This window comes from Lepidochelys kempii, chromosome 13 (genome assembly GCF_965140285.1).
Source record: "Lepidochelys kempii isolate rLepKem1 chromosome 13, rLepKem1.hap1, whole genome shotgun sequence".
NCBI classification, from domain to species: domain Eukaryota; kingdom Metazoa; phylum Chordata; order Testudines; family Cheloniidae; genus Lepidochelys; species Lepidochelys kempii.
In genome coordinates this window covers 37,148,158-37,162,958 of record NC_136392.1, presented here as the reverse complement: position 1 = coordinate 37,162,958, position 14,801 = coordinate 37,148,158, and the positions used below count along the sequence as shown (strand labels likewise).

Genomic DNA, 14,801 nt, shown 5'->3' with positions numbered 1-14,801 from the left:
TTTGGTTTTAAACCTGCTGCCTATTAATTTCATTTGGTGCCCATAGTTCTTGTATTATGTGAAGGAGTAAATAATATTTCATTATTTACTTTCTCCACACCAGTCACGATTTTATAGACCTCATCATATCCCATTTCTTTTCTAAGCTGAACAGTCCCAGTCTTCAATCTTTTGTCATATGGAATCTGTTCCATACCCTTAATAATTTTTGTTACCCTTCTCTGTACCTTTCCCAATTTTAATATATCTTTTTAGAGATGGGGTGACTAGAACTGCATGCAGTACTCAAAGTGTGGGTGTAGCATTTACATACTGTGATAGACCCAGGCCAGTTGGGTACAGCAGAGTAGCCCTTTTGGGATCCAGGAAGTGGGCGGGTGAAGCCCACCCACTACTAAAGGATTCCCCCTCCAAGAGGGGGATCCACAGGATCTGGACACCAAATAAATACGGGGGACAACTAATGAAATAACAGGGACAGGAGAGTGGTCAAAGGGTCAAACAAAGGGAACCGGACAGGGACACCGAGCAGAGAACCCTGGACAGCGCCCACTGCTCCTCAAAGGCGTCAAGGGAGTCAGTGGACGCCGCTCAGAGGAACTCTGCCCGGAGGCGTGAACGGACGGAGGATTGGAAATAGGCCCCAAGTCACAGGAGACTCCATCAGCCAACCTCCTCACTCTGGTTTTATAGATGGCCATTTTAGCCAGGATCAGGAGGAGGCTGACCAGGACTTTGTGGGGCCACAGATAGGGAGTGCACAGATAAGGAGGTGAGGGGAAAAGTGCAACCAAAATCTTAACAAAAGGTTCATAAGGAACCGGACTAGAGGCTGCAGCCTGGCGCACTCCAGGTATATGTGCGCCAGGGTTCCCTTCACACCGCAAAAGGGGCAGGTGTCTGAGATAGGGGTGAACCACGCCAAGTACACAGTCTTCAAATACGTTAATGGCTGTTATAAAGGGGATGGTAACAAATTGCTCCCCATGTCAGCTGAAGGTAGGAGAAGACGTAATGAGTTTAATCTGGAGTAAAGGAGATTTAGGTTAGATATTAGGAAAATCTTTCAGACTCTGAGGATAGTTAATGTCTTGAACAGGCTTCCAAGGGAGATTGTGGAATCCCCATCACTGGAGGCTTTTAAGAAAAGGTTAGACAAACACCTGTCAGGGATGGTCTAGGCATATTTTGTCCTGTCTCAGAGTGGGCAGGTTGGACTAGATGACCTATCGAGATCTCTTCTAGCCCTACTTTTCTGTGATGCTATGATTCTGTGCTTCAGGGGATCATGTAAGACACTCTGCAGCGGTTAGTTATGGTATTGCCCATGTACAGGTGAAGTATTTACTTAACCCACTTTGTGGAGTGGTTGGGTTTGTTTCCCGGAGCTGGAGGTTTCAAGTATCCTGCTGTGCTCATATTCCAGGTGAAACAGTTGAAGTGAAGAGTAAACCTTTAAAGGAGGAAGTGTTTTTGATCTTTCTTCTTTCATCCCTGAGAAAAGCTTCCCAGAGAAAGTGGAAGCAGAGGCATCAGCCTACTGAGCAATCATTGGATTTTACATCATTTCAGTGAAATGACAGCTGGCAAGGATGGGCTGCTTCTTAAATACTTTAATGTCTGAACAGTTTCTTTTGACCTACGTAGCTGTACCAGTATGGAGGTGGTTGACCACAGTTCCATTGTTAAGGTGGAGCTGAGGCTTGGACTTAAAGTAAGGATTCAATACCTTTGTTACATACAAAGGAATTGGAGAAGGTTCAGAGAAGAGCTATAAAAATGACCTGAGGGCTGGAAAAATTTGCTCCACAGAGGTTTAAGGGGGTCAATCTATGTAGCTTATCAGAAAGAAGATTGAGAGGTGACTTGATGACAGTGTATAAGAACCTTCGTGGGGAGAAAAGACCAGGTACTAATCACCTCTTTCATCTAGCAGAGAAAGGCACAACAAGAACTAATGACTGGACACTATTGTTGGATGAGCGCAAATTAGAAACAAGCCATGAATTTTTTTAACAGGAAAGGTGGTCAATTATTAACACAAGCAACCAAGGGAAATGGTGGATTCTCCATCTCTTTAAGTCTTCAGATCAAGGTGGATGCCTTTCTGGAAGATACGCTTTAGTGAAAGACAAGTTATTGGACTCACTACAGGAGAAACCTTATGAAATTCTCTGGCCTCTGTTACTAGAAGATCTAATCTTGGCCTTAAAATCCAGGAATCCATGAAAAAAATCACAGCATAGTAAAATATTACAGCTCTTACTCTCTGGGCACAGGATGACCTTTCTCATGATTTACAAATAAATCAGTTAATTTGTTGATGGGTTAAAATGGGTTCTTTTAATATTAACACCTGGTGTCAGATCATTTCTTTGAGGTGAAGGATCTTAACAATGAAATAGCTCTGAGGTGTCGAACTTCCCAGATAGTTAAAATTACTTGAAATCTTGTGCGTTGGCTACAGTTGGAGACTTTAATTAGGGTCCATGGTCCATCCCCCCAATTTTTTTTCATACATGAAAATTTCTCCTCAGAAGGGTCTGATGAACAACATGCTCCTACAAGAGGTACATGTAGATCTGCCCTCTTCCCACAAGGCTGCCATCTCCCACTGTTCTTAATGAGACTCAGGAAATAATGCGCCCAGTTTGATGGCCATATATCTCCCATTGTTCTCACCATGACTGAATCATAGACTAATAGTCACGTAGGACTGGAAGGAACCTTGAGAGGTCATCAAGTCCAGTCTACTGCACTAATGGCAGGACCAAGTACCATCTAAACCAGAGGTGCGCAGACTACAGCCCAGGGGCCACATCTGGCCCTCCAGACATTTTAATCCGGCACTCGAGCTCCCGCCGGGAAGTGGGGTCTGAGGCTTGTCCCGTTCCGGTGCTCCAGTTGGGGAGCAGGTTCGGGGTCTTGCCCCACTCCGCATGGCTCCCAGACGCAGCATCACAACTCCACTCTGGCTCCTAACGTAGGGGCATTCAGGAGGCTCTGCATGCTGCCCCACCCCAAGCACCACCTCTGCAGCTCCCATTGGCTGGGAACTGCAGCCAAGGGGAGCTGCAAGGGCAGTGCCTGCACACAGGGCATCGCGGAGAGCCGCCTGGCCGCACCTCTGCATAGGAGCCGGAAGAGGGACATGCCACTGTTTCTGGGAGTTGTTTGAGGTAAGCGCCACTGGGAGCCTGTCCTCCCGACCCCCTCCCGTTCCCAAACCCCCCGTCCCAGCCCTGATCCCCCTCCCTCCCTCCAAACCCCTCAGTCCCAGCCCGGAGCACCCTCCTGCACCCCCAAGTCCTCACCCCCAGCCCCACCCCAGAGCCTGCACCTCCAGCCGGAGCCCTCACACCCACCTGCACCCAACCACTAATTTTGTGAGCATTCGTGGCCTGCCATACAATTTCTATACCCAGATGTGGCCCTCAGGCCAAAAAGTTTGCCCACCCCTGATCTAAACCATCCCTGACAGATGTCTGTCTAACTTGCTCTTAAAAATCTCCAATGATGGAGATTCCACAACCTCCTTAGGCAAATTATTCCTAACCACCCTGACAACCCTGCTTAGGGTTGCATTCCCATTTCCCATGGTAAGTGAGTCCTTCATGCCACAGAACAGCCACTTGCTCCTTGATGGTGGCCTGAACTGGCAACATCAGGGGAAGGGCAAAAACCTCTGCAGGGGACAGTTCCAGTATTGACTTTCCAGAGTGTTTTTTTTCCTATCCCAGGTCACTTAGAAGTTGAGTTTGACCCCAAAGTGGGAAGTTTTATCCCCTTCTGATCTGTGGAGCACCCCGGTTGAAATCCACACCTGCGCAGTGGGACTAGCATGAGGACTAGACACCTAATTCCTCAGATGGGGGGCTCTAGAAGGACTTCCTGTTGTCAAGTGTGGGCTGCAGGGAGTTAGAAGATGAGGAGGGGACACTGGGAGCAGGTCTCCTGGGTTGTAGGGTTGTAACCCCAGCCCCGGGAAGGGAATGGGGTCCAGTGGGTAAGATTGGGGGTGGGGTGGGGCTTCTGGATTATTTTCACAGCTCTGGGTGGTAAGTGAGATGTCAGGGGTGAGGAGGGGATGTGAGTCAGGTCTCCTGGGTTATATTTCCAGCTCTGGGAGGTAAGTGGAGTCCAGAGGGTTACAGCAAGGGGGGTTGTTTGCCAGGACTTGTAAGTTCAGGTCCCAGCTCTTGGAGTTGAGCAGGGTCAAGTGGCGTAGAGCAGAGGGGAAGAGGCTGGGAGTCAGAGCTTCTGGGCTGGATTCTTCCCCTGGCACAGGAGTGAATCTTGTCCCAAATGCTGCTGCAAAGATCATCCATTGCTTCTCTGCTCATTAATTAACACCCCGGGTTCACCTTCAAAAACACAGACCGAGCGAATGGAGTGTGGGAACTGATCCCAGCTGAACCCATTTCATCCTGGTGGGGCTCCCATACCCCCCCAGAGCTGTGGGTTCCCTTGTTCCTTTTTTTCCTCCTCATCTACCTGTTGATGCTGTGTGGGAACCTGCTCATCTTGCTGAAGTGATGAAGTGAGCTGTAGCTCACAAAAGCTTATGCTCAAATAAATTGGTTAGTCTCTAAGGTGCCACAAGTCCTCCTTTTCTTTTTGCGAATACAGACTAACACGGCTGTTACTCTGAAACCTGTCATCTTGTTGGCAGTGGCCCGGGAGCCCCAGCTGCACAAGCCCAGGTACTGGTTTCTCTGCCACCTGTCCTTCCTCGACATGATGGCCTCCTCGGTGGTCGTGCCCAAGGTCGTGGCCAGCTTTCTGCCAGGCGGTGGGGCCATCTCCTGCCAGGGCTGCGTGGCCCAGCTCTTCTTCCACTTCCTTGGCTGCACCAAGTGCTTCCATGGCACAGGAACCACAGTGTGTGCATGTTTCACACACCCCCAACCAACCCCACTCTCCTGTTGGTAATAGCTTATCTAAAGTGATCACTCTCCTTACAATGTGCATGATGACCCTGAAGTTTCTGAGGGTCTCAGTAAGAAGCCACATCAATCTCCCACAGGCCTGTGCGTGTGTCATGTGGGCTTTCTAAGGGGTGCAACCTCTCCATTTCTGGCTCCCCCTGCCTCTGCCTATAGAGGGGGAGGCATCATCCCAGTTTCACCTGATTCAGCCCCACCGTGCAGGAGCTAATCTGTGACAAGCAGACCCAAATGCCAGGCCTCACGTGATTCTGAGCGAGATACATCTGGGCCAAGCCAAGCCACTGCCACTAGCTCTGGAGCTCCCAAGGCAGGCTCCTGGAGCCAGGCCTGCCACTGGGCATCTTTCCTGGGTGTGTGTGATACCACACTCCAGCTGTCCTGGACCAGTGCTGCAACCTCAACAAACACCTCCCATCACTCTTCAGGGTGCGCCAGGAGATGCCGTCAACCCAGCTTCCCATCTGGAACCAATTTGGGCCACCCGTGTGCAGGACAGAGGAATTCAGACCGGAGCAGATGCAGAGAAGGGCTGTGAGGGCATTCAGGGGACCAGAGAGAAGGTCTGACGAGAGGAGAGTGAAAGAGCTGGGCTGGATTAGCCTAAAATGCAGGCTGAGGTGGAGTCTGATTACTCTCTATGTTGGTGGTGTGGGGGTGGAGGGTTTGTGGAACATCAGTCTATCTTCTATGGGGAGAGGGGGCTGTAGAGTTTGGATGGCCTCCACCTCAGGAGAAGGGAGACCAATCTCCATGGGGACAGGTTGGTTAGAGGAGTCAAGGCGGGGGGCTAAACTAATAAGAAAAGGGGAGGGTAAAAAGGGGCAAGAAATGAGCTCTCAGCAAAAATCAAGAACAAAATTAATCCAGGAACCCCAACTAAATGAAGAGAAGAAATTCGTGGCTTGCCCCTGCACCAGTGCAAGGAGTCTGGGGAACAAACACAAGGTACTGGAATTGCTCCTCTCGGAGCAGCAGTTTGATGTAGCAGGTGTGACTGGAACCTGGTGGGATGATTCCTGTGACTGGACGGTTAAAATCCATCATTACCAGCTGATCAGGAAGGATCAAGTGGACAAAAGGGGAGGGCGTGCACTCAATGTCAAAAATGGCACCACCTGTTTCCAAGTCACTGATAACTGGGAAGAAAATGATCCTGGATACTTATGGATCAATGTCCTACCAGATAAAACACATGAGAGGTTAGTTGGTGTCAGCTATAGACCATCACATCACACTTGGGAAGAGGATGTGTGGCCCCTTGAGCACCTTTCTATAATGTGTAGGGAAAAAATCCATGTGATGTTGTTACCCGGGGTTCTTTCAACCCAAAGCTCTTGGTAACTTTTACTCTGTGCGAGGTGGTGTCAGGAAATAAATCAGGGGAGACACAGCCGTCCAACCGATAGATGGCTGGCACATATAGGACGACACAAGAGTGCTTTCACTTAAAGCTAAACAGGTTAGTAAAACACCCCCAACCCTCGATAATTACCGAAGCTGAGTGTGGCTCTCGAGTGGCACAGCGCCGGTGGGGAACACAAGATTCATCCAGAGGGAGAGTCCAGTCCAACTACCTCAAACTTTTCCCCCTTATTTATAGATTAGTAATACAATGACATGTCCCTTAAAGAAAACTTATTAAACAAGCAGTGTCAATGGTCAAGCAAGAGGTCCCTTCTGATTATTGATTAACCAGGTGTGGGTTTTTCCATAGTTTGCAGTCTTGAGGCCCCAGTAGACATTCCTGGGGCTCTTCTAAAATGCATGTATCAGCAGCTTCAACACAATTCTTATCAGGAAGGACGCGGGGTCAAGCTGCCCCTTCTGTGTCACCCAAACCCCCTCCCCTCCTGCCTTGGTCAAGCTGAGGCTGCTGCATGGCCACTTTAAGGCCTGCTGACTTGGCTGCATTTAGCAATAAGCAGTAGTGGTTTCAGGCACTTTACTGGTTTGCCAAAATCTCCCCATACAATGTGTCCTAAGTCCCAGCTTAGTGCATTAACCACGAGCCCAGCCTTCCCCTGTAGGGGTGAATTCCCGCCTGGCCCTGGCCGATGCAGCAGCTGCTCTGGATTTCACAGCTTGGGTTGATGGCTCAATACCTGAAACACTTTATTTTTTTTTGGTAACTTCATTTTTATTCATTGCTGGCAATGTAGCAGGGAGCGAAATGCAGCAGGCCGCGCGGCAGGGAAGGTGGGAAGGAGGCGATCAGCGCCGGGGATGGATCTGCAATCCGTTCAGTGCAGCCTTTTCTGCATTCCCTTCCCACTGGCCTTCCCAGCACTGGGAACAGGAGTATTTGAAACGGGTGGTGGCCAGCCCGATGAACTAACCCATGGGATAGGTCCAGTGAGGCCAGGGCAGGCTGCAGTTTTCACAGGAGTTAGCAGGTCAGGTAACAATGAAAATCCCCCAATAAATGATCACTCAACCAGCTGATATGGGGGAGAGCTACAAACTGCCAGGTCTGACCCAGGATTTGGTTTATGTCTGTTACCCTCGAGGAAATAAACCAGCTGTTTCCCTAGCCTAAGGGTTGGGGTTTGGATTGCCAAGGGAACCAAAGGGATGTGGTCTTGAACCTGGCTCCTTATTTCCCCTAGGCTCACTGCCTTGATGCTTATGGGTTGGGCACTGCCTGAGTGGAGCGATGGCTGAGGGGGCTATCCTGGGGAGAGGGGAGCTCAGCCAATCTGCAAAGCAGGACCTACATCTGGGCATCACCAGAGGACAGAAGCGATGCAGCTCCAGCCCCCGCTGCTATTCCCGGCTTGGCTCTGGGCTGCAGCCTTTTCATCGTTGCCCGTATCCAGGGGATGAAGGTGGAGACTTTCGTGTACACCCCGGGAGGGGTGGGAGGCCCCCAAGAGACGATGCCCTGGGCTGTATTCCTGCACACCAGGGGGCCTCCAGAATCGCCCTGTGAAATAGAACAAGTCACAGGTGGAGAACAGCTCAGTGAGTCATTCCCGCTGACGCACAGCTCAGTGACATCCCCCTATGTCCACCCATTCCCTGATTGGCTCCCCCAGTATCCAGCTGGTCTGAGCCCCCGTGCCCCCACCCCTAGAACTGTTCTCTGCCTCCCCCTGGGAGAAGACCCGATATTTTCCCCTTCATTTATACAGCGCAGTGGGGCCTGATCGCTGACAGCTGCTCGTAGGCCTGATTGCAACACCAGCAGCCTCATTAATAATGATTTATCGAGGATGCTTGAAGCCAGAAGGACATTCACCTTCCAAGAGTCTTTGCCCGTCTTTGGATCCCCCACACACATCATGGTGGAAGCATTATAGTAGCGGTATGGCCTGTAAGTATTCGTAGGACATGCAGCATCCTGCATCACCAACACGTCCACCTCCTGGAGCCTGGCCGGGGTCGATGTACAATCTGTGTGAGTGCGGCCCCAGCCGGCAACGCTGCAGGTGGCCCCGGCCTCAACTCTCTCGCTGGCGCGGGGCAGGGAGATGGTATCCACCGATTTGTTCAGCTTCGCTCTCTTTGCCAGCTGAGACACAAGACCGATGAAGATCAATGTGAGGGTCGCACTCAGGGACACAGAGACACACCCCAACCCCCAGAAACAGGCAAACCCATGACTGCGAGGTCACTGGGGATGGGATGGGGAGGTACCTGCAGCTGTGTGAGGTCACTGGGGGCAGGGGGATGGGATGGGGAGGTACCTGCAGCTGTGTGAGGTCACTGGGGGCAGGGGGATGGGATGGGGAGGTACCGGCAGCTGTGTGAGGTCACTGGGGGCAGGGGGATGGGATGGGGAGGTACCTGCAGCTGTGTGAGGTCACTGGGGGCGGGGGGATGGGATGGGGGAGGTACCTGCAGCTGTGTGAGGTCACTGGGGGCAGGGGGATGGGATGGGGGAGGTACCTGCAGCTGTGTGAGGTCACCGGGGGCGGGGGGATGGGATGGGGGAGGTACCTGCAGCTGTGTGAGGTCACTGGGGGCAGGGGGATGGGATGGGGGAGGTACCTGCAGCTGTGTGAGGTCACTGGGGGCAGGGGGATGGGATGGGGAGATACCTGCAGCTGTGTGAGGTCACTGGGGGCAGGGGGATGGGATGGGGAGGTACCTGCAGCTGTGTGAGGTCACTGGGGGCAGGGGGATGGGATGGGGGAGGTACCGGCAGCTGTGTGAGGTCACTGGGGGCAGGGGGATGGGATGGGGGAGGTACCGGCAGCTGTGTGAGGTCACTGGGGGCAGGGGGATGGGATGGGGGAGGTACCAGCAGCTGTGTGAGGTCACTGGGGGCAGGGGGATGGGATGGGGGAGGTACCTGCAGCTGTGTGAGGTCACTGGGGGTAGGGGGATGGGATGGGGCAGTACCTGCAGCAGCATGATGTCATTGTTATAGGACTCCTTGTTATAATCCTTGTGGGGGTACTGGCGTCTCACAGGGATCACTTGTCGGCTCCCTTCCCATTTGGTAATGTCATGGGCTCCCAGGATGACAGTGATCTTGCTGCAAAAGCCAAGAGCAACATGTGGGTTGTAGGGGCTAGAACATGGGATGGGATGGGATGGGATGGGATGGGATGGGATGGGCATGTGTGGGTCTGACACAGGTATACGGCTACTTGTGGGAACAGGGCAGCCTGGGGTCTAAAGAAGTGATTTCGGACTCAGTTCGCAGCCAGTAAAAATGTAAGATTCCCATTCCCATTCTCTGATCCAGACCCTGGACTGGAGACTTACTCTTTTGGGGGTCTGGGGAAGGGGAGACAAGGCCTTTTCCCTCTAGCAGAGCTCGCTCCGATCCATCTTGGGAGAGAGACTGGCTTGCTCAGGTGGGGTGGGGCATGGCACAAGGGCCTTTCCCCTATGTCAGGCACTGGCTCCAGCACAAAGCATCTGCCCAGAGGTGTTGGGGTCCCAGCATGTGTCTTCACCAGCCCTTGTGCTGTCCCACAAGCGGCTTCACTCCCATTGTCCTCCCGGCCCCTGGGTTTCAGGTTCCCTTATCCCTGTGACCCCTCCCAGCTAGATCCAGACAGGGGTCCATGCCCAGGCCTCCCAGAGACCTGCAGAGCTTTCCTAGGGCTGTGAGAACCTCCCTGCCCTGATCTGGGCAATGGGCCAGACCCCAGCTGCTCACACTGGCTATAGCTCCATTGAACTAACCAGCGTTGGTTCTGGACCATGGTTTGCAGAGGCCCCCAGAGACAGGCCAACGCCCCCTGAGCAGATCAGACCCTTGGGCTCTGCTCTCCCAGCCTGTCGCACTAACTGCTCCTTCCCTGCAACTATGATGGCGCCAGAGCTCCCGGCTCCCCCATCACCTGCTAACCCCGACCTGCCCCGACATCCCCAGCACAGAGACGCTTACTCTCCCTTGCAGTGAGCGGCCGTCAGCACGAAGTTCTGCGACACCAGGAACCCTCCACAGAAAAGATTCTTGTCTCCACGTTGTATTGACAGATAGGCCATGTAGGGTCTGGAGTGGGGCTGGGCTTCCCAGCCCCCGATGATCTCACCTGTGGGGGAGACCAGGTTCATACAAAGAGCTCCATTTTCTCCCAGGGCCAGGCTGGAACCGAACTCCCCATCCTGAAGGGGAGTCCCCACAGCCTCAACCCATCCCCTGTGATGCTTTTCTGGGGGGGATCCCTGTGCCTGGAACCCTGCCCCCTGCTCCACTCTGCCCCAGAGTGGACACCCCATAGTGCTGGGGGTAAATCTACAGCTTTGACCTCTCTGGGTGGCGAATCAGTGTCAAACACATCGGGAGTGGGGCAATAATTGCTCTGCCTTGAATTAATGGATTTGGGAGGCAAAGTCAACCAGAAACCCACTGACATGTCCCCTGCTGATGTTTCACCTTCTCCATCAAGCCACAGTGACAAGCCAGGGCTGCTCCCAAGCTGGCCCTCCAAATTCTTTTTCAACAGAAAACTGGGTTTTCTAGATCATGAAAAGTTTCTTAGACCACACCTCCTCTCCTCAACATTTTGGCATTTTTCTTCAAAATCTGATTCTTTCCCCCAGTTTTGGGCACTTTTCAGTTGAATATTTGTAACTATTTTGCCAGAGCAGGGATAGTTAATTATTTTTTGTCAAGGTCCACATTTCTTGGTCAAGTTATAATCAAGGATAAATGCCACAGAACATAATCATAAAAAGCCAACAATAATGGTAATAATAATAAGTAAATAAAAAGCTTTTGGGGTCCATTCAAAAGTGTCTGGACCAGATTTGGTCCAGATTTGGTCCATGGTCCGCCTATTGAATAACTATGTGAGAGAGTAAGGAGGAGTGGCAAGGTTTGCAACAGTAACATGCTGTCTCCCATCTGTTTATCCCACTTCCTTCCCAACCCCGACCCAACCCTGCTGTCATTTCTCCAAATGTTTTGCCAGATCCAAGATCTGAGGCAACATTATATGCACAGCTGGCCAGCAAATTTGAACTAAACGCTGATCCCCTAAAGCATTGGGAGGAGGAACAAGGCCAATTATTTTCTGCTAAGCAAATGGAAACAAATTTTAGCCCGTGCTCTGAACTGCTTCTTGGACCGACATTTAAGATTAATTCCACAGGAATATGGAGGATGTATTGTGCCTCTCTTCAATCATTCAAAACAGATGCCGATAAGTCAGACAAATATTGATGCTGTAATTCGGCAGGTACTGACTTAACCCATGTGCTCTGGGAAGGCACCTAGATGCTTTGGGTGGAACTGAATTGGAGAGGGGTTTTTTTTTATTCAAATAAAATTAAACATGTATTTTTCAACCTAATGTGTGTTAACTGGAAGCGGAACAAATCTGAAAGACTCTGGCTAAGCAGAGCACTAACAGTGGTGGAAAGACTAGTTCCACAAACACAGAAATCCAAAAAGGGACCAACAATCAAAGATTGGACCATAGACATCCTAAGCTTGGCCAGCATGTAAAGAGTGGCAGACTGTGTGTAGTGTGGTGGAGTGGCTGAGGGGTGTGACAGGAAGTATAAGAGGAGCCTCTAGCCTGTTGAGCCTGAGCCAGGGAAGGAGACAGATGTCCAGGGCCTGCTGCCGAGTCAAGGATCACCCTGACTCCAGAGGAAGCTGAGAGTGGAGGGGACTGACCAGGATTGCTGGCAGGTTAGTACCTCGATGAGACAGAGGACCCGTGGACTACGGAACCCCTTGCTCAGACTGTGGTCAGAAGTAGCTGAGGGAAAACAGATGCTGGTCCAGTTTGTCTGTCAGAACCCGAGTCACCATGTTGTGGTAGGATCCCCGCTGAGTCATCTGCCCTTGTTAGAGCCCTGGGCTGTGACCCAGTGGAGTAGGGTGGGCCCTGGTCCTTCCTACTCCTGTTGCCTGGGGTGGCAACATCCTCACCTTAGGAGGAATGGCCTGTTTGTTGCTATGCCATGCCCAAGGATCAGCGCCACCGAGCCTACGTGGCAACTCAGCCCTACCCCACTAAAGGGTCTTCAGGTCCATACGTTTGATTCGCTAACTCCCCAATACTGGGCGGTGCCCCTGTGATATAGTGAGCCAGAAGGGGAGGGATAATCGCTAACCCTCTACACTGTTACAGAGATACCAAGAAAAGCTGTTAGAGATATGAGATGCTTTCCTGGAAGTATCCGAATGATCCGATCAAATGCATCCCCCCCCGCCCCCCGCACCTCCTTCTCTTCTCTACCCACTTCCTTCCCCTACCCATCTCTATCCCCCTCCTCTGACTTTTGCTTCTAGTCATTTTCTTCCTTTAATAATTTTCCTTTAGTGGGATTTTTATAAGCAAATTGTGTTTGTAAATTGTGGAACATAGTGAGGGATTAATATTCTAACCATTCATATTACAGATAACATCTCAAGCCTAGCTAAGGTGAGTAGCAAATATCTAATATCTTATGAGAAGTTTTTGGTTTATGAGGAGTTTATGTATGTTTTGTTGTTTATTTTCGCACTTTCTCTCTCTGTCTTTTTAAAAAATTAATAAAAAGTTAATAGAAAAAGACCTAACTTTGGGAGCTTTCAAAGAAAAGTCAAAATTTCCCATGGAAAAATAAAAGCCTCTTCGGACCAGTTCAGAACAAGTCCCAACACACATGGGTCTCTGGGCATGAAATAAAATCTAGACAATCGATGTAAAGACATCAGGGTGGAGGGGACAGAAGGGCAAGGGAAGAGCTAGTGACGCTGAAGGACAATTGTCCTAACAAGGACAAATGGGATAAACTGGGCAGGAATAGATTGAGGTGGAAATGAGAAAGTCTCTGACCATCAGAGGGATGCAGGATTTAGGAACTGCGAGACTGCACCGTTTGCTTTAACTCCGGGCAACCCCCCCATATGCAGGCACTCATATGGGTTGACCCACCGTTGGTTCTGTGGGGCTAGCTGGCCCCTGGGAAATTTCCAATGCTATCAGCCAAGTTTAAATCACAGGGAAAGCTGAACCAGTTGAACTACAGATGTGGTTTAAAATCAGTTTAGTTAAACCAATGTAAGTCTGTGTGTAGCTCACACCTGACCGCTTTCAGAGATGACTTAGGAATGTTAATTTGGCATCCATATCAACCAGGCTGTTTGAGAGTCTGTTGCTGTTATTTGCATATGGTACAACCAACCGAGATCAGGGCCCCATTGTGCCAGGCGCTGTACAAACCCCAACCGAGATGAGTGTCTCTATTGTGCCAGGCGCTGCACAGACCCCAACCGAGATGAGTGTCTCTATTGTGCCAGGTGCTGCACAGACCCCGACCAAGATGAGTGTCTCTATTGTGCCAGGCGCTGCACAGACCCCGACCGAGATCAGTGTCTCTATTGTGCCAGGCGCTGTACAAACCCCGACCGAGATCAGTGTCTCTATTGTGCGAGGCGCTGCACAGACCCCGACCGAGATCAGTGTCTCTATTGTGCCAGGCGCTGTACAGACCCCGACCGAGATCAGTGTCTCTATTGTGCCAGGCGCTGCACAGACCCCGACCGAGATCAGTGTCTCTATTGTGCCAGGCGCTGCACAGACCCCGACCGAGATCAGTGTCTCTATTGTGCCAGGCGCTGCGCAGACCCCGACCGAGATCAGTGTCTCTATTGTGCCAGGCGCTGCACTGAGTCTGGCCGAGATCAGGGCCCCATTGTGCCAGATACAGCACTGCCCCTTCCCTAAACAATTTCAACCCAATGTGACAACACAGACAAAGGAGCTAGAACCCAGGAGTCCTGACTCCCAACCCCGCACGCTGCTCTAACCTCTGGACCCCACTCCCAAGCTAGGGATAGAACCCAGGAGTCTGGGCTCCCAGCCCCTACTTAAGACCCCCCTGTGTCTCTCTCCTGCTCTCTCTGTGTCTCAGGGGGTTTATCTCGGTACCAGCTCTGCCACCCGGGTTCCATCGCCCCCACCTCCAAACCCTTCCCTAGCCAGGTCCTGGGAGCCAACGGTCGCCCTGGCAGAAGCATCTGACTCTAGGGAGGAGCCAGGATTTGCAAACAGTCCAGAGAGCTGCCGGCTCCACTCCCCATGATCCCTCATCTCCCTGTACTCACCAGCCCCAGCCCAGGGGGGCAGGAGAAAGGCCACCGGCAGCAGGATCAGGATCAGCATCGTCACCATCCTGGGATAGTGACAGTGCTCGAGCCTCAGTCCTGGGGCATTTATAGAGCCAGCAGCAAACCACAGGTCATGTACGCAACCCCCTCGCGGGGAGCTGGGACCACACAGGCACCCTCAGAAACCTCAGCATCACGCCGCTGACACGTGGGGGACAGGAGGGAGGGAGCTGGGGCTGGAAAACAACCTCCCTCTGGGGGAAGGAGCCCAGAGGAAAGTCACTCGGGGTCAGGGAATCTTTGCCCCCTCTCCCAGAGCATCTGGGATCAGTGCCCCCTGGGGC

General features: G+C 51.7%; 1 protein-coding gene across 1 annotated transcript; it reads right to left on the bottom strand.

Moving 5' to 3' along the window:
* Nucleotides 1-7,086: 7,086 nt before the first annotated feature.
* On the bottom strand, nt 7,087-14,521 carry LOC140897071 (mast cell protease 3). The gene is made up of 5 exons (XM_073309351.2): nt 14,455-14,521; nt 10,294-10,441; nt 9,294-9,429; nt 8,188-8,460; nt 7,087-7,872 (listed from the first exon to the last, which is right to left on the bottom strand). Exons 1-5 carry the CDS (start codon nt 14,519-14,521, stop codon nt 7,660-7,662), a joined length of 837 nt encoding a protein of 278 aa, XP_073165452.1. The 3' UTR covers nt 7,087-7,659.
* Nucleotides 14,522-14,801: the final 280 nt, after the last annotated feature.

Bases quoted from the DNA above. Each gene is read 5' to 3' on its own strand.
- LOC140897071 (XM_073309351.2), bottom strand. From the start codon at position 14,521: ATGGTGACGATGCTGATCCTGATCCTGCTGCCGGTGGCCTTTCTCCTG. The intron at 10,442-14,454 runs GTGAGTACAGGG...TCTCCCCCACAG, and splicing joins GCCCCCCTGGGCTGGGGCTG to GTGAGATCATCGGGGGCTGG. The intron at 7,873-8,187 runs GTGAATGTCCTT...TCTATTTCACAG, and splicing joins CGGGCAAAGACTCTTGGAAG to GGCGATTCTGGAGGCCCCCT.